This window comes from Phasianus colchicus, unplaced genomic scaffold, assembly GCF_987193195.1.
Source record: "Phasianus colchicus unplaced genomic scaffold, bPhaCol1.hap1.1 HAP1_SCAFFOLD_56, whole genome shotgun sequence".
Lineage (NCBI taxonomy): Eukaryota > Metazoa > Chordata > Aves > Galliformes > Phasianidae > Phasianus > Phasianus colchicus.
This window is the reverse complement of record NW_028325233.1, coordinates 50,278-77,531: the sequence shown is the minus strand read 5'-3', so window position 1 is coordinate 77,531 and position 27,254 is coordinate 50,278. Positions and strand designations below refer to the sequence as shown.

At 52.7% G+C, this 27,254-nt stretch overlaps 3 protein-coding genes and 1 pseudogene across 13 annotated transcripts; 1 reads left to right on the top strand and 3 right to left on the bottom strand.

Moving 5' to 3' along the window:
* Positions 1–1,619: 1,619 nt before the first annotated feature.
* On the bottom strand, positions 1,620–6,363 carry LOC149911821 (zinc finger CCCH domain-containing protein 11A-like). 3 transcript variants are annotated; one of them, XM_090133252.1, is made up of 8 exons: positions 5,097–6,363; positions 4,548–4,755; positions 3,783–3,906; positions 3,243–3,305; positions 2,905–2,991; positions 2,280–2,615; positions 1,897–1,973; positions 1,620–1,775 (listed from the first exon to the last, which is right to left on the bottom strand). In XM_090133252.1, exons 2-8 carry the CDS (start codon positions 4,599–4,601, stop codon positions 1,719–1,721), a joined length of 798 nt encoding a protein of 265 aa, XP_089989378.1. In that variant the 5' UTR covers positions 4,602–4,755; positions 5,097–6,363; the 3' UTR covers positions 1,620–1,718. The 3 variants fall into 3 exon arrangements, with proteins under 3 accessions (XP_089989378.1, XP_089989379.1, XP_089989380.1); XM_090133253.1 differs by having other exon boundaries at positions 4,548–4,719; XM_090133254.1 differs by having other exon boundaries at positions 4,548–4,663.
* Positions 6,364–8,892: 2,529 nt separating this feature from the next.
* Positions 8,893–26,861, top strand: LOC149911818 (zinc finger protein 621-like). Of its 9 annotated transcripts, none has more exons than XM_090133223.1 (10): positions 8,893–9,572; positions 10,665–11,119; positions 11,265–12,503; positions 13,009–13,099; positions 13,649–13,707; positions 14,015–14,137; positions 23,905–23,985; positions 24,176–24,302; positions 24,893–25,003; positions 25,102–26,861. In XM_090133223.1, exons 5-10 carry the CDS (start codon positions 13,702–13,704, stop codon positions 25,692–25,694), a joined length of 1,041 nt encoding a protein of 346 aa, XP_089989349.1. In that variant the 5' UTR covers positions 8,893–9,572; positions 10,665–11,119; positions 11,265–12,503; positions 13,009–13,099; positions 13,649–13,701; the 3' UTR covers positions 25,695–26,861. The 9 variants fall into 9 exon arrangements, with proteins under 9 accessions (XP_089989349.1, XP_089989345.1, XP_089989346.1 ...); XM_090133219.1 differs by having other exon boundaries at positions 9,683–11,119; XM_090133220.1 differs by having other exon boundaries at positions 8,893–10,578.
* LOC149911820 (uncharacterized) lies at positions 14,741–18,668 on the bottom strand. Its single transcript, XM_090133238.1, has one exon. The coding sequence runs from the start codon at positions 17,183–17,185 to the stop codon at positions 16,286–16,288; it is 900 nt and encodes a 299-aa protein (XP_089989364.1). The 5' UTR covers positions 17,186–18,668; the 3' UTR covers positions 14,741–16,285.
* Positions 18,683–19,935, bottom strand: LOC149911819 (1-phosphatidylinositol 4,5-bisphosphate phosphodiesterase gamma-2-like; annotated as a pseudogene).
* Positions 26,862–27,254: the final 393 nt, after the last annotated feature.

Here is a 27,254-nt window from a genome sequence, read left to right as displayed (position 1 = left end):
TGGTAAATTTCACCTTCTCTTCCAAAAAGAGGAGATTTGCTCCCAGAAATACCCCTTCTCTTAGAACTACCACACGTTTTCTCCCAAAAATACTGGATGACAAAACCAAATGGAACACTTGCAACCAAGAAGAGGACTGGCACAACTGCAGAGCGGTGCCATCCTCATTGAAGAGGTGACGAGGAGTGTACAGGGAGGGGAGCTGGGGACAGTCGGGGGACATGTGGGGTCTGCTGTGGGTGTGACATGGGGTCGGTGGTGTCACCATTGTTGGTTCTTCCCTTCACTGGATGCCACTGGGAGTCATTGAGTGTCACTGTCTTCAGGTGACACCGTGACACAGGGTGACCTCGATGTGGAACAGCCGTGACGCAGTGTCCCCATCCCTGGCTGTCACTGTTGTTACCATCATCTGGTGTCACCATCACTTGTGTGCCACCATCTATCGGGTGAGAACCATTCCCTGTACTCTGACCACCGCATGGGGCCAGGCACAGGCAGCTCTGCGTTGTCACCATGCTGTCACTGAGCCTCTCACTGTTCTTTGTCACCCCTCCAGGCCTGCCTAGAGCTGGACCTGGTGACACTGGAGTCCTCTGGTGCTGTCACCATTGTCTGACATGAGGATGGGGACACGCACGGTGGTGAACTCTGTGCCACCACCAGAAGGGACTGTGTGACACCAGCGTGGCACAGCCGTGACGCGGTGTCATCGTCATCAGGTGTCACGTTCGGCAGCCAGCATCGGGTGTCACCGTCATGCAGAGGGGACAAAAGGACCCCCTGGGGATGTTGAGCCGAAGCTGGGGACACTGTAACCAGCTGGAGGACTTCCTGGAGAAGTGGGCACACAGCATCATGCTGTCACACCACCAAAGTTGGGGACACCTTCATGGCACCCTGGTGGTGTCACGTACTGGAGATGGGGACACCCCCACAGTGTCACCCCCACGGACCACTTTGTTCCCATGGGTCGGGGGTTGACACCCCTCACTTTTGCAATTAAGGTTTATTTTTCGATAATGGGGGTTAGGGGATGTCCCCCCCATGTCCCCATGTAAACTAAGCATGCACGCTGCAGTTTTCAGCCTAGGCTTTTAAGAGCAAAGCCAGAAAATTCCACACCGCTCAGTACAAAGCTGTGCGATGATGAGAGTGACTCAAGCTCTGCCCAAAGGATGAAAAGTAGCATCAAAACGGCTGAAGAGAGGGGGGACAATGAGGCAAGGTAGCACTGCAGAGAAGTCAGGAGAACACCTCTGCCTTCTGGGATCAGGCAGCCGGCGGAGCCTCTCTTCCCCCAACAGAGACGCCTGCAGGGTGAGGGGCACACGCTCACTTCTGCTCAGTGCTGCCCCGAGAAACTCAGACAGCTCGAGACAGCTGTTCTCTAACTCAGCGCGCCTGTGCTCAGGCCGTGCTACTTGCAGTTCTGTGCACGTGCTTTGCAGGCAGTGCGTTTATGGGCAGGGCCAAGGACTGGTGCGTCCATTGCTTCTATAACCTGCAGCATCCCCTGATGGAGATGTGGGAGTTCTGACCCAGCGCCGCGAGTGGAATAACGAGGAGGTGGTGCAGCAGCTCACTGAGTGCCACTGGACAAATCAGGCCGTGCGCTCTTTGTGAATACAAAGCTCCAATTGTTTATTGATGGACTGCAACCAGAGTGCCAAGTTGGGCTGCTGCCACGAAGCCGCTGCCTTCTGATGCTCCTCCACTCAGTCCTTCAGCTGCAGCTTCTCCATCATCTCCACAAGGCTGTTCATTGTGGGGGACTGGAAAGAAAGAAAGTGAGCGTCAAAGTAGGACACCGCTTCCCCCAGCATTCTACAATCCCCTTCACATCTGACAGACAGAGAACAACAAGAGCCGTGTCTGTGCTCACCGAGGACTCACCTCTGCACGTGCAGCGGCAGCTCTCAGAGCAGCCTTCTTCATTTCTGCTCTCCTCTCTTTTTGTCGTTGTCGTCTTGCTATAGAGAAAGAGGAGAGAAATTCAGTTTGTCAACAGCAAAACCGCGGAAACATGGGTACATGAAAACAGGTTAGGAAGCCTCTCAGGGAAGGGTATTTCCAGTGGGACAAGCAGAAGGCCGTCATGGATTTCATGGGAAAAGAGAGGGTTACACTTTCTGGCACTTCCTTGCCATTGGACTCGGCAGCCTTCTACTCTTTTCCCCTCTCTGCAGAGAGAAGGAGAAAGCAAAGCAAATCCTAAACAAACTCCATGCACCTGATAAGGGAAGCACCTCACCAGGGCAGCTGCAGCACCTTCCTACCTCTTCGCTTTGAGGTCTGGAACCGCTCAGTCGGCGCTGGGGCAGGCCCAGGGTGTGTTGCTGGAGCTGGCACACCGCCTCTGCTCTGATGTGGGCTCTGAGCCTTCTCCCCATCGCGCTCCACCTTCACTTGTTTCTTGGCAGGCCACAGCTCTGCTTTTTGCTCCTCTTCCTCCACTCCCTTGCGCTTTCTTGCAGAGGTCTTGTAGAGGGAGTGGTTGTCAACTGCAGGGGAAGGTCTTTCCCCTCTGCTGGGACCTGCTGTTCCAGGAAGCCCTCCTGGAGCCTGGAGAGGAGCTTTTGCGTACATCTTGCCGTTTGGCTCAGCACCTCTCCCTGTTTGAATCAAGCAAGGGGAAGCAGCAAGATTAAAAGAGAGTCACACACTGCCTTCGGTCTGCAAAATGGGCCACAGTGCTAGGAACTCTCGAGTGTTCACAGCAATGGACCTTGGGATCTTGGCTGAACTGTGGGCCATTTCCAATTGGGACAGGAAAGGCAACTGTAATCCCCAGGGATTAAGATCTCAAGCAACACGCAACGACAGCAGTCCCAGGAAAGGACAGACAGAAAGCCTAACTAGAAAGACAGTGCACCAAACCCAGATGCTGCTGTGTGTCTGTACCTCTCTTGGGGGCTGTGCCACACTCCATGCTCCTCCCCTGGCTTCCTGCAAGGCTGCGCTTCACTGCAAGCCTGCTTGCATCAGCTTCTGTCAGAAAGGAAACAAGAAAGACATGAAGAGCATCTCTTTGGAGGAGCATTTTAGCACAGCCAACCACAAACTTCTGCTCCTCAAGCGTAGTTTCTTCAATTGGCCTTTCTGCTGCTACAACGCTGTGCCATTTCTGCAGTCAGCACAGATCTGCAGTGCCCCTTCTTTTCTCCTCCATCCCACACAGCCCTTCATGCAGCCCTATTTAGAGGCAGGTACCCACACCACAGCTCACAAGAGCTTCTTACCTGGGGAGGCTTTCCGTTTCCCCCCAAGCCCAGCACCATTCCATGGACACGCAGGCTCCGTCCCTACAACAACAGATTGTGTGTTGATTTCACAGACACCAGGAGCAGCACTGTCCTGTTAGCCCACGTCCACCACAAAAACCAAAAGACACTCTTCTACAGCCAGAACAGAAACTGATCTTTAAACTGCAGTGCGCTTGCACAAAGCACTACTGCTCTCATTCCCGCTCAGGTGGCAGCAGAGGAACCCTGGTCTGCCTGACAGCTCTGCATGCTGCAGAGCAAAGCTGCGTCAGCACACAAAACGCTATCAGCTGCAAAAGTCGAGACACGGATTTTTTGTCCCTACAGGGAATGCACTCAGCTCTGAGCACCACCACTTACACACACACTTCTGTCTCACTGCTGCCATCTGTTGCTGTTGGCCTCTCTAATGCTTCCACCATGATTACCGGACATCCCTGCAGTGCTGCACCGCTCAGAAGTAATACTTAAAATGCATTCTTCCATACTTCATGACAGAGGACTGCAGAGACTCACTTTTGCGTGGTGCTAAGGATGGTCTGTCCCCATCGCGTCCCTCTGTGCGCTGCAAGGCGCTGTTGGATCTCTGGCAGCCTGCTGGGTGCTGCTCCCTAGCACAGGGAACCGCGCCGCGCTGCTTCTGAGGAGAGAAATAAAGGAAGGGCCATGGAAACGGGCACCCAACGTTTGCAAAGAGATGCAGCGTTCCAGATGGTGCCAGAGATGGGTATCAGAGTGCTGAGACGTTAGTTATCACTAACGGAAACATTTGAGAGCGCATTCACAACATCTGCACGCGCTGCAATTTCTGGGCATATCCAGCTTTCTCATCGTTCAGGTGGAGAAGACGGGCGCTCTCAGACATCACTTCGGGGGGTTAAACCAACACACCTGCAAACACCAGCATTATTCCGAGGGAAACAGTGACTTCAGGTGCCACAGTTCAACCCATGCAAAATTACCGTACACAGCCTTAGCTCTTCACCACTATTTCTTCCCCACCCTTTACTACTGCAGGCAGCTAGAACAAACTTCTCAGCAGAAACCCAGGGCAGCTGGCAAACCATAACCAGGCGCAGCTGGCAGGAGGGCAGTGCCCGCTCTCTGCTCCCACCCTGCCCCAGCAGGTTAAGGAGCCTGGCAATGCTGTCCTGTTGCTGCAAGTGCACAACCCAGCCGCTTACTGAGCTAACAAAGGACCAGCAGGGCTCCCCCTGCTCCACCCCTTCCCCTCCAAAACCAGAGAAAGGAGAAACCCAAGCGAAAGAAACCCAGCCATACCTTTCCACGCGCAAAGCAGCGATGGTAACTGCGTCCGTCTCCCTGCTGAGACATGCTGGGGAACGTCTCAGGGGAACCTCAAGTTCCCAGGGTCCTCTCCACAGGGACTGCCTGCACTGTTGGAAAGAGCTGGCTTCACTCTCTCTTCAAGTGCCTCGATCCCCAAAATCTCCTTTTGGAAAGGAAAAAGAAACCCTAAGGAAAGAACCTGCAAGTGAAAAACAGTGAGGAAGAAGCATTTTCCCAGCATTCTTCTGCTGTGCAGTTTAGACTCTTGGGCAGGGCAATGTCTCGAAACCAGCTGGTTACAAGGACTGTCCCCAAAATACACCCAGCTCCTGTACAGCTGCCATGATTTCTGACAGCAAGTGTTCTCCATCTCCTCAATAGTTACGCGCCTTGAAGCACATGGCTGGTGTTGCTGTCCTGAAGAAAACTCCCTCTGTCTCACCGCCAGCCGGGACGAGGGCTGATGCAGCGTGCCCACCCCAGCCCAGCTTTCCTGCTGAGACACCTCCCAGCAACCACCCAGCACCAAACCCAGCTCACCTGCTCGGCCTGCTCAGCCTGAGCTGTGCCCAGCTCACGCACACGCCGCAGCGGTGCTTCCGACGGGCTCTCGCAGGGTGATCTCTCAAGGAAAGCTCACAGCTCAGTCTCTGCGTGCAGCACGCTCACCAGAGCACCAGCTCTGCTCACCGGCTGTGCCACAAACGCTCCCACCTCGGCGATGACTGTGACCTCAGCGAGTGCCCGCATCACTTCTGTGCTTCCATCATAAGCAAAGGGCGTGCTCACCTCCCAGATCCAAATTTTAGGAAATCAACACCACGGTCTCCCAACGGGTTTATTTAAGTAAAAGAACAGAGAAATTAAGATGACCCTCGTGCAGCCAGTTCTTGCTCAGGTGCTGCACGATCGGACCAAGGAGATGTTACCCCCAGGCTGCCTCCAGCTTGGAGGATTTGAGCTCCCAAGCAACTAGCAAGCATTTGGATGTGCCCTCCCCCTGCTTTTTACAAGGACAGACGAGTCCTTCTTGGGATGCCAGCTATTCTGCAAAGGCGGAATAGCTCTGTTCTTGGGCCGCAGCTCCATGGCCACGCGCTTCTCAAATACTGGGGCTGCATTACCTCCTGGGCATCCACACGTGCTCTGACTCTCCCGCAGGGTTTCTGGCTTCCTGCTGGGGAGCTTCTCATCTTCTGCAATATCATTCCTGCCTCCTCTGGTACCATCCTGGGAGATGCTGCAGAGCTCATGAGCCTGAACTACCTTCCTCCCATCAGCAGCTGCTCTTGGCTTTAAAGAAGTGCCAGCACCTACGAATCAGCTTGGAGAAAGTAATTCTGGGGACCCAGAGACACTGCAAGTCTCAATGCAGCTCCCACAAGAACGCTGCTGTTAAATCCATAGAATCATAGAATGGATCAGGTTGGAAAAGACCTGAAAGATCATCGAGTCCAACCGCAACCTGACCATACTCCCCTAACTCTAACAACCCACCACTCAATCATGTCCCTGAGCACCACATCCAGAGCTCTTTAAACACGTTCAGGGACAGCCAGGACACATCCCCAATTAGCCAGGACTGCTGAAGGATGATGGAGAGCAGCTTGGCAGCCACGTCTGCCAACCCCCTCAGCACCCCAAGGTTCAATCCATCCGGCCCCATGGCTTTCAAAGCAGGTTTTGTTTCTTTAATTATTGTCTCCCATTCTATCTTTTCTTTTAGAAAGGAATCTAAAAGATGAAAAGTAAGAAAGTACTAAAGGGGAGAGGGAAAGAAAAGGGGAGAGGGAAAGAAAAGGGGAGAGGGAAAGAAAAGGGGAGAGGGAAAGAAAAGGGGAGAGGGAAAGAAAAGGGGAGAGGGAAAGAAAAGATGGAAAACAGAAAACAAAATGAAAAAAGGTAAAAAAGGGAAGAAAAGAAGAAAAAGGAAAGGAGAAAAAACCATCCTTCCATCACCATTGCTGCCACAAGCACTAAACCATATCCTGTAACTCCTAATCCAGATGCCTCTTGAACACTGCCAGGGACGGCGACTCCACCACCTCCCTGGGCAGCCATTCCAGTGCCTGGCTGCTCTCTGAGAGAACAAGTTCTTCCTTATGTCCAACCTAAACCTCCTCTGGTACAACTTATGGCCATTTGCTCGGGTCCTGTTTGTTGCCTGGGAGAAGAGGCCAAACCCCTCCTCATCACAGCCTCCATTCAGGAAGTTGTAGACACGTTCCAGGGCCTCAATGTCTTTTTTTGTAGTGAGCGGCCCAAAACTGAACACAGTGCTCAATGCGTGGCCTCACCAGGGCTGAGTACAGGGGGATGATTCCCTCCCTGCTCCTGCTGGCCACGCTATTTCTAATGCAAGATGCTGTTGGCCCTCTTGGCCACCTGGGCACACCTCTGTCCCTGGAAAGGTGATGGAACAGCTTGTGCTGGATGCCATCTCCAGACAACTGGAAGAAAAGGAGGTTATCAGGAGTAATCAGCAAGGGTTCACCAGGGGGAGGGCATGCTTGACCAAACTGGTAGCCTTCTACGATGTTGTCACTGGCTGGGTGGATGTAGTGCATGTGGTCTACCTTGATTTCAGCAAGGCATTTGATACCGTCTCCCACAACATCCTTATGACAAAGCTGAGGAAGTGTGGACAGATGAGTGGACAGTGAGGTGGGTTGAGAATTGGCTGACTGGCAGAGCGCAGAGGGTCGTTGTTGGCGGTGCAGAGTCCGGTTGGAGACCTGTAACCAGCGGTGTTCCTCAGGGGTCGGTGCTGGGTCCGGTCTTGTTCAACATCTTCATCAATGTCCTCGATGAGGGAATAGTGCTCACCCTCAGCAAGGGTGATCTGTGAGGCCCCGTGTACTGAAAGGCAACCACACGGTCTCCCATGAGCCTTCTGTTCTCCGGGCTCAACAAGCCCAAACCTCTCAGTCTCTCTCCAAAGGAGACATTCCCGATGCTTTGAAGCCTTTGAAGTCACGTTCCTGATGTCCAAGTTACGTGCCCATCATGTGTTAATGCTGTTGTGCCAATCGGTGGGCTCAACAGCTGCAACAAAGACACCAATGTCTTTGGGATAGGCTTATTTTACTGCCTATGACAAAATAAAACCAACAGTAATATTGGCAGCGTCTATAGCCAAAAGAGAAGCTTAGCAGTAAAGGGAATAAGCAAGGCAGTGGGCCTACTCATTGCCACGTGAGCACAGTGGTGAAGAAAGATCCACGACCAATTGCCCCAGCACTTTACCATCAGCCAGATCCGCAGTCACTGGGGAGCCCCGTTTGCAGGGAGGATCTGAAGAACCTCTCCCAGCCATGGGGAAGTTGCACAGCAATGCATCCATCCCACGAGTGAGGCGTCCAGAGCTGCTGCAAGCATCTCCAGCCTTTCTAGCACGGAGTAAACCAATGTACGGAGCAGTCCGGGGGAACAGCCGCTGCCCTCTTTCTCCTCTTGGTTTTCACCCCGAAGCCTGGCCAGGGCTCAAGGGGAACAAAAGGCGTCGTGCTGTCAATCTTGCTGTAGCACGGGCCTCTTTGCCAAGACTGTCTGCCCAGCCCCCCCGCGTCGGGCTTCGTCGGGTAAAGAACTCAGCAGCAAAGCTGCCCTCGGCTCCTCGGGGAGAGCCCGCCGTCGTCACGGAAACGCAGCGTGACAGCACCGCAGGTCCCAGCAGCCCGGCTGATGTCACCGGCGCCGTGACTTCCTCTGCCTGCCCTGGAGCCGCAGCCCGAGAGCTTTCCGGCCCCCGGCCTCCCTCTCCCTGGTCAGCGCCAGCGCCGCCAGCTTTCTTCTCGGACAGACGTGAATACAGAAAACGGCAGTCGAGTCCTCCGCCTGCGGGGCAGCGGCTCAGCACGGCGCTGCTGACCGTTCGAGCCGAGCCGAGCCGGAACCGAAGGCGGCCGCCCGACTCTGCCGGGCTCGAACGCGTCTCGATCGGCGGGGTCGGTCCCTCTCTTTCGGGGCTGCCCGGCTCGGCCAGGAGCCGCTCCCGGACACCGGGCGTCCCGCCGCTCGCAGTCAGCCGCCGGTTCTCAGCCGGCGGCGCCCCGCCGCGACGCCGACTCCGGAGGACGGCTCCGTTCTGACGCGGGACGGACGGGGCCCCGAGGCGCGGGGCGGGCGGCGGCGGGGACGCGGGGCGGCGGAGCGCCGCTTTCCCGGCACGGAATCCCGCGGCCGCCATTGGCGGAGAGCCCGCGCTCGGCCCCGCCTCTCCCGCTCTCCTATTGGTCGGCCCGCGGAACGGGGCGGGCGCTCCCGGCGGGGTCGTTTGCGCCCGCGGTCGCGCCGTCATTGCGTCATCACCGCGCGCGTCCCGCGTGGCCCCGGCCCGGCTGCCCGCGGCGCTGCCCCGCGCCGCGCGCCCGCTCCGCTTCCGGGGCCCCGGGGCCCGCGCCCCCGGATCCTTTTCCTCCGCGCGGCCTTCCAGCCGCTCTGCCCCCGGCCTGCAGAGATGCCTCGGGTCGTCGTGACCGAAGTGCGGGACCGGCGCGTGGCGGTGTTGAACGTCGTTCCGTTGGCATCAGCCGTCGGTCAGCCCGTCCAGAGCCCTGTGCGGGGCCTTCGTTTCCTCAGGCGGATAACGGGAGGATGCCGGAGCCGAGGGGCGGTGGGAGGGAGGCGGGGACGGGAGCATCCTGCCGTGCCGCCAGCAGCCCGGGGGCCGCGTGCTGTGGGTGCCGGCACGAAGTTCCGCCGTCCGTCAGCACGGGAGCTGCGGTTCTGGTGCAGCAGCAGGAGCTCAGCGCAGCGCTGCAGAGAGCGGTCCGGCAGCACGGGAAGAAGATGACGGCCTGGAGCGCGAGTGCCTCAGCAGTGTCTGCAGCCTGCGAGGAGCCGAGCGGGGCTGGGGAGAGGAAGGTGTGGGAGTCCCGGGGAGGGACGCGCGATGGCAGCGTTATTGGCAGGATCAGCTGCTTCCTCCTCCACTCCCGACGCCGAGCGCTGGTTTCCTTTGAGAAGCAGCCCACTGTCACATCTGTGGGGTTCCGCAGGACACACAGGCATGGGGTAAGTTTAGGTTGGATATCAGGACAAACTTCTGTGCAGAACTTCTACAGCCGTGGGTGGGATCCCCCTGAGCTCCCCTTCTCCAGGCTGAGCAGCCCCCTCTCTCTCAGCCTCTTGTCATGGCAGAGGTGTTCCAGTCCCTTCACCATCTTGGTAGCCCTGCGTTGGACTCTTTCCAGCATGTCCAGCTGTCTCCTGTACTGGGAGCCCAGAGCTGGACACTGTTCTCCAGCTGCAGCCTCCCCAGTGCCGAGCAGAGCAAAAGGAATGGTGCAGAATACTGGTCCTTACCTGCTACAAGAGAAGTCAGGACTAGGGCTATGATGGGAGCGCATTGCTTTATGATTGACGTGGAGAACTGCTAGGAAGAAGGCCTGGTGGGCCTGAACACAGATGCTGGGTGGTCCAGCTTTTGTTTCACTGGAAACCAGGTACTCTGTGGGCAGCAATATGGAGATATGTTCTCCATGCAGTTGTGCCCCCGTGGCTTCTTTCTGATATGCTTGGGAAGTCCCACTAGAACAGGCTGCCGTGTGAGACAGAAGTGAGAGAGAAGCATCAGTTGTGTGGGTGGAGTTTTACTATCTCTGTGTTCACATCTTTTATGTTTGTCTTCTTTTTTTTTTCCAGTTCAACTCTGCATGCGTCGGTCTGCCTTTGCTAAATCCTTTTCTTGTGGCCTTAGGCAACAATCGAGGGGGTCTCAAGTTTCAGCGCTGAGCAAGAAGCGCAGGCACTCAGGAAGGCCATGACGGGCTTTGCTAAGTTGATCTCCCTCCATGGTCAACTTTTATTTTTTCCCCAGCACTGCGAATGGCTGCTCTGGTGGTTTGATAGAGGGAAGCATAGCTGCTTGCACTGCTCTGCTGCACAGCTGCCCTAAAAATTGTTGAAAAACGGAAACAGAACTGCCCTTCGTGTCCCGAAATGCAGCTGCTCTGGTGGCGTGGGTCCTGGCAGCTTTGTGTGCATCGATGTAGTCCTGGAGCTGTTGAGATCTGGCTGTGTGAGGGACTGGAGGTGGCACAAGACCAGAGGGCACTTCTGATCCTTGTGCAAGCATCCTGACTAGCTTCCATTTGTTTCTTGCAGGCACGGATGAAGATGCCATCACTGACGTCTTGACCAAACTAAATTTTTCCCAGCGTCAGCAAGTTCTGATCACCTCTAAGAGCACTACTGGCAGGGTGGGTGGTCTGCAGAGATGCACGAACGTGGTTGTGTCACTTGGGCGCAAAGTGAAAAATGACCCAATCTCTACAAGAGAAAGGTCGGCAGAGACTTCACCTGACCAAGGTTGTTTTGTTGTTCAGTTCAGAGCAGTTGTTGATGCAAGGAGGGTTGGAGCCTGAAGAGGAGTGCTGAACAGCTCAGTTCCTCTGTCCTCAAAGGCCGTCCCTTCTGCCAACTCCTTTCTCCTCTTCGCCTTCTAGGATTTGATTGATGACTTGAAGTCGGAGCAGAGTGGGAATTTTGAGAGGGTGATCATTGGGGTGATGACTCCCACCACCATGTATGACGTGCACGAACTAAGGAGGGCTGTGAAGGTTTGGAAATCTTCCTTTTGTATTGCTTAAGTTCTGGCCAAGGACTTACTGCTTTGTTATGCATGTCTTCTCTCTCTTAAAGAAACCTGGTTGCATGTCACAAGCAGGTGCTGGTATCTTAAGTCTTGCCTTGGTGATTCCCTAGGGAGCAGGAGCAGATGAAGGTTGCCCGATGGAAATTCTGGCTTCTTGCACCAATGGAGAGATTTGTGGCATTAATGAGAACTACAAGCTTCATAAGGAGTGCGAAAGGCTCTCTTGTCAGTTTCCTTCTGTCTGCGCTTCTTAATTGGAGGCTGTAGCACTAATGATGATGGCTGGAGTGCTGCAATGCTGCTGGGAGCCCTGGGCACAGTTCTGTACTTAGCTAGGTTACAGCTGGCAAATGTGGGCAGCACCCAGGTGGTGGCCCTGCTCCTAACGGATGCTGTGTGTGTGTTCTTGCTGGAATATGGCTGCTCCCTTGAGGATGGCATCGTATCTGACACATCTCCCATGTTTCGAAGGGTCCTCGTGTCCCTCGCTACAGTGAGCCAAGCTGAGGGGAGAAGGGGGTGAATCTTCAGAGCTGTGGGCACAGCTCTGCACTCAGTGGTGAGGAGCTCCAGGCTGGCTTTTTCTCACCCTGTGTGTCCCATGGCCTGCTCCTCAAACCCAGCCTCTCCGGGGAGGGAACTCTGACTCTGGGTGTGCATGAGTGCTGTGGGCTCTTCTTTAAATGTCCCAGTAAAGTGGGTTGCTGCTCGTTTCAGAAGGAAGCCCAAAGTACATCTGAGCTGCGTTTCATTTGTAAGCTAGTGTTCCCTTTGAAGGACTCCATTATCCATCCCCAGCAGCTTTTCATGAATGGGGAATTCTCAGGAGTTGCTTCCAGTAGATGCTCTGGTGAACTGAGTCTTCTATCCTTGTGTCTTTGCAGGGAAACAGAGATGAAGGAATGTATGTGGATGATGCCCATGCTCAGCAAGATGCTCAGGTGCGTGTAATGTGCTTCCCAATCTATTCTTGTGCAGGTGATGCATGGTGAAGAGAAGCCAGCCTGTGAAATGGAAATAATGCTTTTAGCCTTGTTTGCAAGTCTCTAATGAGAGGTCTCTCGACAGGCTGGCTACTTGGCAGGGGCAATGAGATTTTGGCTGTGGGTTGCCGTGCCTGGTAGGTACTTGTTGGAAAATATCCGTGATCTAGACAAGTACGCGCCAGCAGTGCTCTAGCTGCAAGGGATTTAAGATCTCCTGTACGCCCAGTCTTCTCCATGAGCCTTACTTTGTCACCCCTAATGTCTTGAAGTGCCTGTACAAAGCGGGGGAGAAGAAGTGGGGAACAGATGAGGTGCAGTTTATGTCCATCCTCTGTACACGGAACAGGGATCACCTGCTGAGAGGTAGGACCCCTGCACAGTGTCCTGGGTTTTTCTTTCCTTCCTTGTTTGTGTGTGATGCTTTTGTAGGAGCTCTGTAGCTGTCCAATAGATGTGAACTCTTCTGAGGCAGCAGGTGTCCTAGAGAGAGCCCCATTGCATCCATTCCATTCAGGCTGTTTTATTCCCTCCTGAGACTGAAAGGGACTTGAGAAACCTAAGTCCAACTGGCTGCAGCTCCAGCATGGAAAGCAGAGATCATGAAGTGTGACTGCCATTGGGGCAGGGGGGAGAGGAGCTAAGAAACTTGATTGGCAGCACAAAGCAGCAGGTCTTGAAAATGGTACTAGCTGTGGTAGGCCAATTAGCAAGACTGTTAGCAGTGAAAATGAATTATTTCTGTGGGACGATCCTGATTTAGCTGAGAGTGCTGCAGGGATGAAAGAATGTTCATGCAGTATATGAAGAGCTTGTTGCAAAGCGGTCCTTTGAATCTCTTTGACTTTTCGCCATGGACTCTTCCCCCTAGTTTTTGATGGTACAGAGGCATTGCTAACAAGGACATAACAGCATTAAATCTGAGATGGCAGGAGACCTGGAAGATGCTTTGCTGCCTGTAGGTGAGCGCTCTGCTTTTAAATGTTGTCTACAAAGAAATGAAATGATTAGAGGTGCTGTGTCTTCCCTTGAGTGACTGTTACGTACGGGTTTGTCTTTGTTTATGGGCACAGAGCAAGGCTGGGTGGGACTTGGAGCACCCTGGTGTAGAGGGAGGTGTCCCTGCCTATTGCAGGGGGGTTGGAACTAGATAATCTTAGGGGTCCCTTCCAACCCAAACGGTTCTAAGATTGTATGCTTTACAGACCCAGTCAGATGAGAAATGTATATTGTGCTGTATGGTATGGTGTGCCTGGCCAAAGGGAGCTTTGGCAGCAGAGGTTTGCTGTCAGGAGGCATGAAAGCCTTCATGCAAATACTGCTGTGTGCAGGCAGAGACATCAGCTCACAGCACATCACTGACTGTGGATGCCTGCACTGCGTTTGCTGTTTGTTGGCCTGGAGTTGCATCTTGACAGAAGAAACACCTGCACCAAGAAAGTGCTGCAGCGGTGTGGAAAAGCTCCTGCTTCTCCTGACCTTAATTCTCTTGTTCTTGTCTCTCCTTACAGTAAAGTGCACGTGAAACAAGCTTGCGTGTTTTGCTGAAAGACTGTATAAATCCATGAAGGTAAACAGATTGTGGAGTAAGATTGCTTGCTTCTTTCTTGCATTTGCATGCTTGAGTCAGCAGCATTGTGGCAATTGTGTGATGGAAGCTGCAGCCAGCCAGGAAACTGGCTTTTCTAGGACAGCTCAGGCTTTTCTGCACATCAGGGTAATAGTCAGGAGCAAGCTGCTAATGGATCGCTCCATTATGCAAAAATGCTCTAATTAAGAGCAGCTCCTGCACAAGACTGGGCACTGAGACCTTTGTGTCTGTGGGTGATTCTCCAGCAGGTTCTCTGTTAGCTGCATGTGGCTGCTTTGCTTTCCAGGGCCTGGATGCAGATGACAACACTCTGATCGGAGCGGTGGTGTCCCGCTCCGGAATTGATATGCTGGGTATCAGAAGAGAATTCCTGACCGTATATGGGAAGTCTCTCTACTCCTTCATGAAGGTAAGCTTGTCGATGTTAGACACAAGAAGTGGGATTTTCTGAGTGCCTTTAAGGAGATGATCCCCCCCCGACACCTGTTGGGCATTTTAGAGCAGCTGAGATGAAACAGACGTTACAAAAATGTACTGAAAATGTTCCTGAATATTCTTTAATTGTCTAGAAGATACAAACACTAAAAAAAAAAAAAAAAAAAAAAAAAAAAAAAAAATCTGTCTTAATAAGACTTTGACTTTAGTAGAACTTAAAAATTATTCATATTCCTTCTTTTTTTCTTTTCTCAGTAACTCAGTTTGCTGTGGCCTTTTCTCTTTCTCTCCTCTCCTTTTTTTTTCTGCACTCTTCTCCCTCTTTTCTCTGCCCCATTCCTTCCTTTCTTCTTCCATTTGCCCTTCCCTCTTTTGCTGTTCCCTCTGTTCTCCCCGCCATCTCTTTTCCTCTTGTCCTTTTTAGATCTGCTCTTCTTACCTCTTTCTCTTCCCCTCTTGCTCATCCCTCTCCTGTTCTTCCCCTTAAAAGCTCCTCTCTTCCCTTTTTCTTTGTTCTGCTCTATCGTTTCTCTCCTCTCCTCTCTTCTTTGTGGCAAGAGGGCTCCGAGCTCCCTTGCTGGTGTGGCGAGAGAGGCGCAGACTCCCTTGCTGGTGCAGAACGAAGGACCTTTATTGTAGGTGCTCACAACCTTTTATACCCGCGCAAAAACAACTGGTTACATGTAGGAGTCAGGTGTCTCCTGTGTGTTTGTGTCTGACTCAACTTACTGCTAAGCTTTTTTACACGTTAGCAAGATAATGACTTTGTTTATCCCACAGGGCTGCAAGTGGGACACTGGGATATGGGGTCGTATAGGGACACAAGGGGAACGTGAGGATGTGGGGAGTGGGTTGAGGTGAAAAGGGGGGGTGTGGGGTGGTGGTGGAGTGCTTTTAATTCCTCTGGAGAGGGGACGGGGGGCCCTGTGACCCGAAGGTGTGGCCCTGAGCCATAACCCCACGAGCCATAACCCAAGGTGACCACAAAAGCCCGTATGTGCCACCTTTACCTCACACGTTGCCTTCTCCTGAGCAGCACTCTGCTCCTGCAGCCTGTGGCCCCTATCCCCATATCCTCTGCTGTTACCTCCGGCAACCACCGTGACAAAGGCCGCGCTGCCTAGGGGCTAGCGATCTGCATTCGCTAGGGCCATAGCAACACTGACACCAATATGATGTAGAAGCAAATGACAATTTATTAAGGCACAACAACCCCTTACATACACATCCCTATCGCCTAAGCCCCCTAAGCATGCGTCACGTGTTACTCACACGTACTCACAGAGTGGGGGAGGTCCTATCGCGTCACAACCCGATACCCCGTTATCGCCTACCAAAACACAGCAGGGGGTCCTTTCACATCACAGCCTGATATCTCGTTAGCGCCTATGACAACATCTCCCCCTCCCCGTGCTCGGTAAAGCCTTGCCCCGTTACAGCGCGATATTTGCATACTGCCTAATAGCCCTATGTTGCATTTCTTACAGTCTCTCACATAGCTTAAGACACTCTACTCGTTGGTCAAAAGTCCTCTCAACCATTTGTTGCAGGCTATTTTGCAGACATCCTATAAAGCACAGAAAGCAAATCAAAAGACATGCAAAGATTGCGAGCCCTATTGCGAGAACCTTAAGCAATTGCTTTAACCATGAGCCCATTTCCCCGAACAGTCCATCCAGCCAACTGCCAAAGGGATCACTCTCTTCTTTAATCTTCTGCATATGTTTTTGCATCCATTGTAGCTGTTTATGTATTGACACACTGAGGTTAAAGCCGCACATTCCTTCAACATCCTCACATCCATGTCCTTGAGCTAACAGCAAGAAGTTAATAGCCGCTCTACTTTGTAACAGCGTATGGCAAACACTACTAAGATTTTCAAGCATTGCATTTAGCATAAGCGTTGTCATATTGGCTTGTTTCGCAGACCAACATGCCAGTCTTTCTATTTGGACTAAAGCTGCTACCGCTGAAACAAAGATGCATACTGTGACACTCCACAACTTAACTGCATCATCACACTCAGGTTCCAGGCTCATATTGCGGTGGCACCTATTAGGATGTAAGCTATGAGACACACTAAGACAGCCAGTATAATTTGGAGCAAGCATTGTTAGCTTCCCTAAGTAACACGGGCCACCAAGGGGGTTCTTTGGGATACCCTGCCAGGCTCTATCTCCACATATTGGCCACACTGAAAACACGGCCCTTGTCGCTGCAGAGATTTTTGATGTCGCAGGCTGACGCACTGGATAATTTCTCCTGGGGTGTTAAGCGTTCCCGGGGCGGCCCGCAACAATGCCCTAACATTTCTCCCAGAACTAACTTCCCCTTCATCTGCTGAGCTGTTGCTCCAGCTATTGCCCGAGCTATTGCCCTTGGGTGTAATCTGAGACAGCAGGCCTTTTGTCTGCCCCCTCCCTGTGCCGGCAGTAAGCTGCTCCTGCCCGTGTGGGTCGTACCCTCCTCTGCTCCCTCGAGCCAGGGCGCACTGACACAATTCAGATAAAGGATACAACGTTTCACCCAACCGGTCTGGATATGGTGGCGGGGGGGGGTGAGTCAGCGAACGTCCTCTGCTATCTTGTTGTCTGTCTTCTTTCAGACTGGGCACTGTCAGTTCAGCTCGCGGCTCCGTCTCCTCTCGGTCCCTGTAAACAACCACCGCTCCCGAGCCCCCTCCGGAGCCCCCTGGGTCCGGTGTCCCAGCCCCGTCGCTGAGACCCAAAAGCAACCGAGCCTCCACCGATACGTTTTTTTCCTCTCTGGCTGCCTTCAACGCTCCTAGTATCAGGCCCCAAGTTTTTAGCTCAGATCCACCCTTCTGTGCGCTCACAATATGTTGCGTGAGCGCGGAGGTGAGATTGTCCCACCTCCAGTGGTCAAGAATCTCTTGGGGGGCGTTAACCTCCCCCTCCTGCTCTAACCTGGAGATAACTGCAGCGACCTCCTTCTTAGAAGGAATGTTCTTGTCACAGTAATCTTTGCACAGCTGAAGTATTACCTTAATTACCGGTTCCATGATTCGGACCTCAGCGCAGCACCGCTACCCTGCCGTTCCGCTGACTACGAATCATGGCACAGCGCCCGTACCACGCTGGTTTCAGGAATTACAGTGGAATAGAGGAAATTGGCATTTCGGTTGGCGTTGTGGGCTGGGGTTTAAAGAGGAATATGTATTTGGTCACACTAACGTACAGCTATAAGGTGTGGGCTTGAGGAACAATAAAGAATCAGTGAAGTTTAGTATGGAGGAGCACGGGGAAAGGAAGTTCCCAGGCAAATTCCACTTGAGGTATTGCTGGGGATCCTGGGGGCCTCGTGAGCAAGAAAACTTTAATTAAAAAATGTAATCAGTGGTGGTTGGAAGGTGATGAGCACTTAGCAGTGAATATTGTTTTTGCGAAGGCAGGAGATGAGACGCTGGAAGCGAATAGCCTTCATCTGCAGAGACCTGGGAAACTTGATATCCCAGTGTTAGCACGGGAAGCCTTAGGAGGGGAGGAGCTGAGAGCAGGGCTCTAGGACCCAGAGATCTCCTCAGGAAGAGCTGAAGGAGGGGAGCTGAAGGGCCCAGGAGGTTCTGCCCTGGTGGAACGGGAAAGCACTTAGTGCGAAAAGAGGCGCTGGATTTGGTAATAGATACAATAACAGTTAAGGGTGGAGAAGATTAAGCTAAGGAAGGAATTGCTGCAAAGGTGAAGAGGCTGGAGCATCTAATTGGGTGTTAAATCCTTCTCTAACTCCATTAGGTGATGAATTTGTAACCGTAAGGGAAGCCACTGGCAAAAGTGAGGAGGTTTACTTTCTTAAGTCTTTACAACTTCGTATTTGTAAACAGGTAGGGATACACAAATTTTTGAAGGTGCCAAATTCACCAAAGCCTTTACTAGGGCAAGATTTAGTAGAACAACTGGAAGCTGAAATCAAGTTGAAAGGAGAATCGGAATTTAAGGTCAAAGAAGAACTGTTAATAGCAGTGCTTATTTAGCACTGATCACTACCCCTGCTGGGACAAGGATCCCAGACAAAGGAAGTGATCAAGTCTGTCCTGGGGTGTGGGTAATAGAAACCCCAGGAAGAGCTAAGAATGCAGCACCAATAGCAATCAGAATAAAGAAGGAAGCTCAGTCTGTTTGGATTAAACAGTACCCCCTCGAATTCGGAGACAGGAAAAGAATCCGGCCAGTAATTGACAGTTTTCGGAGACAGGGTTGTTATTGGAGTGTGAGTACAGGATTTAAGGGCCATCAATAGAATAGTGTAGGATTTATACCCATTGGTAGCATACCCATACATGCTGCTTACAAAATTATCAGGGGAATTGGCATGGTTTACCATTCTCCACCTAGAAGATGCCATCTTTTGTCTACCGTTGAGTCCAGAGAATCAGCTCATGTTTACCTTTGAGTGGGAGAATCCTGATTTAGGAAGAACAACACAACCCAACAGAACTTACATGAACAGTGCTTTTCCATGTTTTTTAAAAAAAAAAAAAGTCCCACTCTTTTCAGGAACCACTTGCCAAAGAGTGGAGCAATAGGTACGGACCCAGGACAAGGAGCCCTGTTACAGTACATGGATGACCTTCTGATAGCTACCAATACAAATGAGGTATGCACAGCAAGGACAATTAGTCTGCTAAACTTTCTCAGACTTAATGACTACTGAGTTTCTCCACAGAAAGCCCAGATGGCATGGCCACAAGTAACCTATTTGGGTTACGAAGTTGCTGCTGGATCCCAAACCCTGGAGAACAACGAGGAAGGAAGCAATTTGCCAGACTGTGGAACCTCAAACAGCAAAGGAGCTCCAGACTTTCCTAGGGATGACAAGGTGGTGTTGCATATGGATATACAACTATGGAATACTGGTAAAAACTCTCTATGCCCTTTTAAAATCCTATCCAAAGGTCATCATACAAGTTGAGGAAGGCAAAGCAGATGAAGGCTGTGGCAATTAGACACAGAATCTGTTGTTAGTGCAGAACAAAAACTTTTATTGTGTACAGTGAACTTGAACAATATGCTCTTGGTCAAGTGTCTTATGAATTGTGACCCTCCTGCTGCATGCGGCAGTGCTGGATCTTCCATCCTGCCCTGAAGGAGGTGGCACTAGAGCTGGGCTCGTCCCTCTTGTGCTGTCCTGTGGCACGCAGGCTTTGTTGCTGTGGGTGTTGGACCGCGGCACCGGCTCTGTCAGCTTCATCCCAAGTCTGCTGTACCTCAGTGGCGTCTCCCAATAGTGGGTGATGAGGTCATAGAGGCTGTCAAACACCAGGCTGTCACTTAGAAAGAACCTGTGGATGCTGGTGTCCTGCCGCCAGTGGATGCGGCAGTGCCGCACCTTCTCACTGTGCCAGAAGGACAGAACGTAGTCCCCAATGTAAGTCTCACTCTCCCTGACGAGGAAGGAGCATCAGGGCCCCCATCTCGGTGCAGTACTCCGTCAGCAGCCACTCAGCAGTGTGCTGCTCTCCACGCCCTGCTGCCAGCCTGCCGTGGAACCGCTCCTGAGTGAGATGCAGCTCGACCTTCTGCGCAGGTCGTCTTCCCCATCTGTTCCTGGCTGGGGCAACGTAAAGCACTTCCACGTAGAAGTGATGGACTCTTCCACCATTTGGCAGTCCACCATCTGCTCCTTTGTCACACGTGAACCCGTGGTTCTTTGCCTCTCACCTCCGTCAGCCCCCTCAGGTTTGCCACTGGTCAACTTGACCTTGATAGCATCTGCTCGCTCCCATGCCAGGTGTACAAGCCAGATGTCGCGTGATCACGTCCAGAGGTTCTGTCTGGCACAAACAGTTACAATCTTTTGGTTTTTCCCCCTATGTCTGCTGAACTTGTCTATATCTCCAAAGGTCTTTTGCGAATCAGAGCAAGAATATCTTTATTTCCTTCTGGTTCAGAGGAGATTAAAGGAAACAAAATACAGGACCTGGATAAACTAATCGAGGGGCTTGGAGAGTATTCAGAAACAGAGGACACAGAGGTGCAGGCTTCAAAACAAGATAATAGCTCCCGCCTCCCTGTTATGGGCCATAATCATGGCTGAGCTCAGGAAAACTCACTGGGGAACCGAGGCCCTGTATGAATAGTTGAGCCAACAGATCGTGGCTTGGAATTTATCCACCGCCTCTAAGCAGGTAACACAGCAATGTGAGATTTGGTTACAGAGTAATCCTAGAACAGGCCCCAGGGTGCCATGGGACAAATAGGGAAGGGACGTTATCCTGGGCAACAATGGTGAATTGATTTCTCTGAATTCCCAAGAAAATATATATAGGTGTACGCTGGTATTAACAGACACCTTTTCGGGCTGGCCAGAGGCTTTTCCCTTGCAGGACCAACAAGGTGCAGGGAGTAACTAAAATATTGTTACAAGATATAATTCCAAGATTTGGGGTTCCAGAACATCATATATAGCGATCAAGGTGAAGGAGTAAACATCGTGAGTTAAGAAGACATCTCAACCGCAGTGAACTATTAAGAAGACCAGACCATTGAAGCTAAGGATTAAGAGACAATATGTTTAGAATGTGTTTTATATGTTGCACGTGTTATATAAGACTTGCTTCAGCCTGGCGTGAAAATACCTATTTAAACATCACTAAAGGAATAGCAGTTAGCCTAAAGCTCCCTGATTGTTGGATACGTACAGCCTTACCAAGAGATGGAGGAATGGAAATCCCTCAGTGTGGGATTTTCTCCACCAATTGGACACTATGGGGTGCAGCAGGAAGTAGGCGTAGGTGTGCAAATAAAATGGCAACAATAGGAAAAAGGACCTAAATTCAATGTACAGCTATAGACAGGCCTCAATGTAAGACCCTTCCTGAGAACTAGAAAGGACATTATGCAGGAGGAGACTTAGTGCTTCAGTGGAACGGCTCCTCCTCCAGGGATACAGAGAACTTCTTGGAAAAGAGTGAAGCGGGGAATGACCCCCTTATAGACAGGCCCTCTGGCTTCCACAGCTTTATTGGATGGTTTATTTCTAGTGAAGTGAATTAGTGTCAGAAGAGGATGCATTGACCCCCTCTGCGTTAGGGATAACGGCCCTTTGAATGTGTTACAAAACCATTTCTTTTTGGAAAGCTCTGACGTGAGCGGAGGAAGTACTTTTGGCCATGTGTACAACTGGGTTATCAGCGCAAAGGAAAGAGATGCGGCTGTGATCACAGCAAAGTTCAGAGGAACATCCCCTGCAGAAAGATGCGTAGAGTTTAAACACTGCCAAGTGAAATTTGCAGGCCATGTTTGCCCCACAGAAAATGAAGCAGAACAGGAAGCAGTCTTTCCTGGACACAAACCCCCGGTTACCCCGAGGGCGGTTCCTTCTGGGTGACCTTAAAGTCTGTAGATCTACAGCAGCAAACAGCAGCGCCGGCCCTCGTACAGCAGAGAGCTTAACCATGCTCATGCCGTGCAGAGAGGACTGAACTGAGAAAGCAGGATAGGAAGTCGTTAGAAACAGACGTCACTTGCTCAGTGAGGAGAAACGTGCCATGAGTGCCATGGGCAGCGCTCAGCGAGGAAGTGAGCCAGCTGCAGGGAGATGCTGCCCTCGAGAGCAGGGCAGCCGGAGATTGCCTCCAGCTGGGACCTGCTCACGGGTGAGAGGAGTTAAAGGAGCGCCAGGACAGCAACGTGGGGATGTGCGAATGGCCCCAGCAAAGGAGCCCGGTTGCCTGCGCCAGAGGTGGGAGCAGCCTGCTCCGCACCCGAGGTAGGTGCCCCTCGTGGCTCGTGCGGAGGAGCTGCAGGCATTTTTCTCTTCCAGGTGAACGCCGTTTCGAGGCAGGGACTGGGGAGGGCTGCAGCACTACTTGAGGACTAGTAGATGACCTGCAGCTTTGGGACGTCAAGAAAGAGATTCTTTTTAAATCAGGGCACAGAGTTCTTACCGTCAAGCAGTATTAATACTAATTAGATTTTGTTCAGTAGCAGTAGTTGTTTGGTTGCTTGTATCCCTTACTCCCGTTGCTCTGTGTGCTTTTTTTTACCCATCCCCTCGCGCACTGTCCCCGTGCTGCAGGAAGCTCTCCCTCTCCTTGCGAGCAGCACCCCGAGGGGACGGGAGCAGCGGTTCCCAGGCGTGTTGCAGCCCGGGTTGGGATCCGAGGGCCACAGGAAGGGGTTGGAGCTGGGACAGAGAGGGAGCGAGCAGAGGAGCTGAGCGTGCTCTGCTGCCTGCTTGGCTCTGTGTAACAGCCCAGCTGCGACTGTGTTTCTCCCTCTGGGCCACGGGAGGCACGAGGTGACCTCGCTCCGCAGCTGTACACGCATGGATCCATGGAAGCTTTCAGCTCCCCGATAAGTCCTTTGGAGTGTCTTAGTTTCCGCTCCCCTCGCCCTCCCCGGCAGCCCGCAGTTTCCCTTCGGGGACGCAGCAGCAACACCTGCCTCCAGCGGCCCTTTCCGCGTTACCTTCTGTGCGCTTGGCGCCGGGCTGATGGCTCACCTGGGGTCGTGCAAACCCTTCCCGAGGCTTTTGTTCGGGCCGACCCGGCAGCCGCAGATGCCTTTAGCGCTCAGCTGCGGGCCCTGAGCACGTCCAGCATCGGCGCCAGCTCCGGCACTGGGCCGTGTGATAGACGCTGGAAAGCTGACAGCCTGTGGGCTGACTGGAGCACGCGTGGAGAACCGCCCGAGCAGCACGTCAGCAAAGCGCAGCCCAGGCTGCCCGGTGCAAAGGGCGCACGCTGCTGAGAACGGGCCCTGGAAGTGAGCGCAGGGTGCGTGCTGAGCTGAGTGGGGAGCAGCGCCCCCTGGGGGGGGGGGGGAGGAGGGAAATGCAGCCGCCGAGGCATTCTTGGTGCAAGGAGGAAGCGGGGCTCGTTCAGCTTGGAGAAGAGAAGGCTCCAGGGAGACCTCATTGTGGCCTTCCAGGACTTGAGGGAAACGCATAAACTGGAGGAAGATCGACTGCTTACACGGGTGGATAGTGACGGGACAAGAGGGAATAGTTTTAAGTTGAGACAGGGGAGATTCAGGTTGGATATTAGCAGGAAGTTTTTCACCCAGAGGGTGGTGACACACGGGAAGAGGTTGCCCAGGGAGGTTGTGGATGCCCCATCCCTCGATGCATTCGTGGCCACGCTGGATGTGGCTCAGGGCAGCCCGGTTTGATGGATGGCAACCCTGCACACAGCAGGGGGTTGAATCTAGGTGGTCACTGTGGTCCTTTTCAACCCAGGCCCTTGTATAGTTCTATGATTACCTTCAGATATTCATTGTAACACAACCCCTTAGAAGCTCAGGAAGCTCGAAACTAATGTTGGGTCTCTTAAAGAAGGTCTGTGTCAGCAAGGTGTCTTGACATCAAGCTGAGAGGGATCTCTGTACAGGTGTGACCTCAAGAGACATCCCTGATTGTGGGGAGCTCCTGTTGTGCACCCAATGCTGTGCAGGAGGGCTCAAGGGGCGCTTGGGCTGCTCCCTGTTTAGGGGTAAGATGACTAACTCATTGCTCTGCATTGCCTTTAGGCATACAGTTCATGTACCCTCAGCTGTTGAACCGGGTGTCAGTGCTTTCTGCCCCCCAGTTTGAGTCAGCTGTGTGATTTGTAATCAGCTGTAGCTAGAGTGCTGCCCGTGCTGTTGCTGCTTGTGTTCCTGTGCAAGGCCTGCTGTGCCATCGCCCAGGCAGTGTCCTGCAGATGGGCTGTGGAGGGCTGGGCTGGGACAGGGACTGCTGCGTTCCGTCACAGCTCCCCTGCCATTTCTCTTGTCCCTGCAGGTTCCAGTTCGACATTTCCTTCTGGCCGTGATCATCTCACCTGCAGGAGAGCAGCAGATGGCCACAGCACATCCGTGTCAGGTAGGGGCTGGGGGAAGCAGGCAGGAGAGGGCGAGGGGCGAGGGATGCGAATGCCGGGGGAGAGGGAGGTGCCCTCATGCAGCACGTGTGTGCTGGGGCCAGAGAAGCGGCTGGGACAGGAGTTTGTGTCCTGTGCAAGCTGCTTCCCTGGGCCTTGGCTGTTCCCAGCAAGGAGCCTCTTTGCTTGCAGGAGCCCGTGAGCTTTGCGCAGGTGGCCGTGTATTTCAGCAGGGAGGAGTGGGCGCTGCTGGACCCTGCGCAGCGAGCGCTCTACCGGGACGTGATGCTGGAGACGTACCAGTGCGTGGCCTCGCTGGGTGAGGGCTTTGCTGCCTTTCCTCCTCGTTAGGGCACCTTTGGCTGTGCAGAATGAGCCTCTGCAGGCAGGGCCTAGAATAATAGCTGTGCAGTTACATATTGATAACGACGACAGCAACAAAGGAAATACTGAGAAGCGTGAGTTTCAGGAGGGATTACCATGCACGGCAGACTCATAAATGCCCCAGGGTCGGTGCTGGCACGCGGGCATCATCCAGGAGGGAGAAAACCAGCCCTTCTGTCGGTGCGCTGCACGGTGCTACCAGCTCCGGCTCATACACGACTCCCTGGTTACTCCTTTACCATGTAGGATTTTGCATTCAGTTGCCATAGACATTTTGATGCCTTGGTCATTTATATATTTTCAGAAAAGAAACAGGCCGTTCACAATTTAATTTTAAAGAAAACATTCCTTCATAATTTTCAGAGTTGTGAAAGCATTCTTTGCTCGAAAGGAAGCTGTGGGCCAGTATCATTCAGGCCCAAAGTGTGGTTTCTCCCTGGGGAGGGACACAGAGTGGAGCTGTTGAACAGGCACTGTGCCAGAAGGATGGAAATGTTCTCATCTCCCCTGTTTCTCTCGTTGAAGCTCCACTTGCAGCCCCCAGACCCGTGGTGATCTCCCTGCTTGAAGGAGGAGAAGAGCCCTGGATCCCAGATGTGCGTAGCCCTGAGGCCGTGCCAGGAGACCTCAGCCCAGGTGAGGTGGTGGAGGGAAGAGGTTTGGGGCAGGAAGAGCCATCTCTGTGTTTTATTTTGGGCACTGTGTGCTATTTCTGGATTTCCTCTTTCATCCAGCAGGAATCGGGATTACAGATATACTGGAGGATCAGCAGGAAAGTGGTGTGGCTGAAAGGCGATGCAGTAGTGCCTGTGTGGAAGAAATCAGAAGGGATGTCCAAGGAGGCCTGGAGCAAGGTCAGGGTGAGCACATCAAGAAGTCACAGGGAAAGTGTCTGCGAAAGACAGGAAGCATCCCACTGGACTTCAACATAGGTCAAGAGGAGCTTGAAGAACCCAGGAGCAAGGTTGTGTGCCAGAAGAAAAAGCAGAATCCATGCACCGAGTGTGGAAATAGCTTTGAAAAAGATTCCAGCATCATTAACCACCAGTGCATACGCTCAACAAAGAGTCCATACAAGTGCTCTGACTGTGGGAAGAGCTTCAAAAGGAGATCCCACCTCACCTCCCACCAACGCATCCACACAGGAGAGAAACCATTTCGGTGTCCTGAGTGTGGGAAGAGCTTCAGGGGCAGTTCTGAATTAAAGCAACACCAGCGCATCCACACAGGGGAGAGACCTTTTCAGTGTCCTGAGCGTGGGAAGAGCTATAAACGCAGATCTAGTCTCAACATCCACCAGCACATCCACAGCGCACGCAGGCTGTAGAAGCATCTCAAGACGCTGGGAACCTTCAAAAGCAGTTGCAGTCTCGTTACCTACCAGCACAGCCACACAAGGTACAGAGCCTGCAGACACATGAACGTGGGAAGAGCTTCAGCCAGAGCCCCAGCTTGGTGACCAACTATGGCTTTGTGTGGTGATGGACCTTACAAATCCCTTGAGTCGAGGAAGAGCTCTGTGGCCAAACTGAATCCTCTTTTCCTTCTTTCCATGAGAATTATGCGTATTGCTCTCCTCCAGCTGCAGTTGCTTTGTTGAGTGGTCATACAAAGCAGAGTCCAGGGTGGGATGTGTCACAACCACAGGAAATCCTCTGCCAGGTGGCACATTTCTGCCAGGGCTGTGTGCAAGGAGAGTCACCTCTTACCTTCCCTGTAGAAACTCCTCTGCTGTGGGGCAGCAGGTGAGGACCCAAAGGAGACCTCAGCTGGCCGATATGTCACCAGGAAGGAAGAAATCCTGTCTGCAGAGTGTGTGGGAAGAGCTTCGTCTGGATCTCTACCGTCAGTAGTCCCCAGAGAAGCAACCAGGGGAGTCCCTGTGAGTGCCTTGACTGCAGGAAGAGGTCTGTCCAGAGCTGGGAGCTCAACTGGGAGCACACCAGTGTATCCACGTGAGGAACCCTGCAAATGTGCAGCCTGCAAGAAGAGCTTTGGCCACAGCTGGAACCTGCTGAGGTTCCGGAGTGTCTGCACTTGGGTGAAGTCCAATCCGTGCCTGCACCAGTGAGTTCACGTGGCTGGAAGCCTTAGAACTGCCTTGAGTGTGAGAAGGGCTTTGTGCAGAGGGCAGAGCTCCTCGCTGGCCCTGCAGGTGGTGTTTCTGGTGCATCACTGGCACCCTCTGCAGAAGGGACTTAAGCCAGGAGCTTCAGATGGCCTTTCCTTGCTGCCCTAAGCAGTTCTCTCACCATGCCCGCTTTCCTCTTCTGCTCTTCCTGCCAGCAGCTTTTTGATGCCATTTCCTAAGGAGAAGCGGCAGTGTAGGGATGTTCTGTGTGTCTGTGCATGTGTTGCTCTCAGTGATCTGTGAGTGCTCTGATGAATCTGGGAGAAGGGTCAGGAGAGCAGTAATGTGATTCTTGGAGGTTTTCTGAGAACCATTTGTAGTGGAAAGGGAAGGGGGTGAATAAAGTAGCTGAGTTGTTCTGAAGCTTTCTTCACTGTGGTCTTGTTTTTGTTCTGAAAACAAATGTCAGCACGTGGAATGAAGAGAGGGAAAGGTGCAAGCAGGATTTGGTTTTGGTGCCTCCTCCAGCCCAGTGCTTGCTTTTGGGAGGGCATTTCTTTCACACAGCCCCATCATCCTTCCTAACCGTGCTGCACATTGGTTCTGCTGCTCTTCTTGAATGCTTTAATCAGCTGGTCAGAGCAGCTGTATGACGCCAAGCCTTGTTTGTCTGCAATAAAACTCCAAAAAGCTGAGCTTGTTCTTCCTCAGTGCACCATCCCAAGTTTCTGGAGGTGGTGGGAGCAGAAGGCAATGCAAACCCACGCGGTGCACAAGCTGCTCATCCCCAGAGCACAGAGATATCAGAGTGCTCTC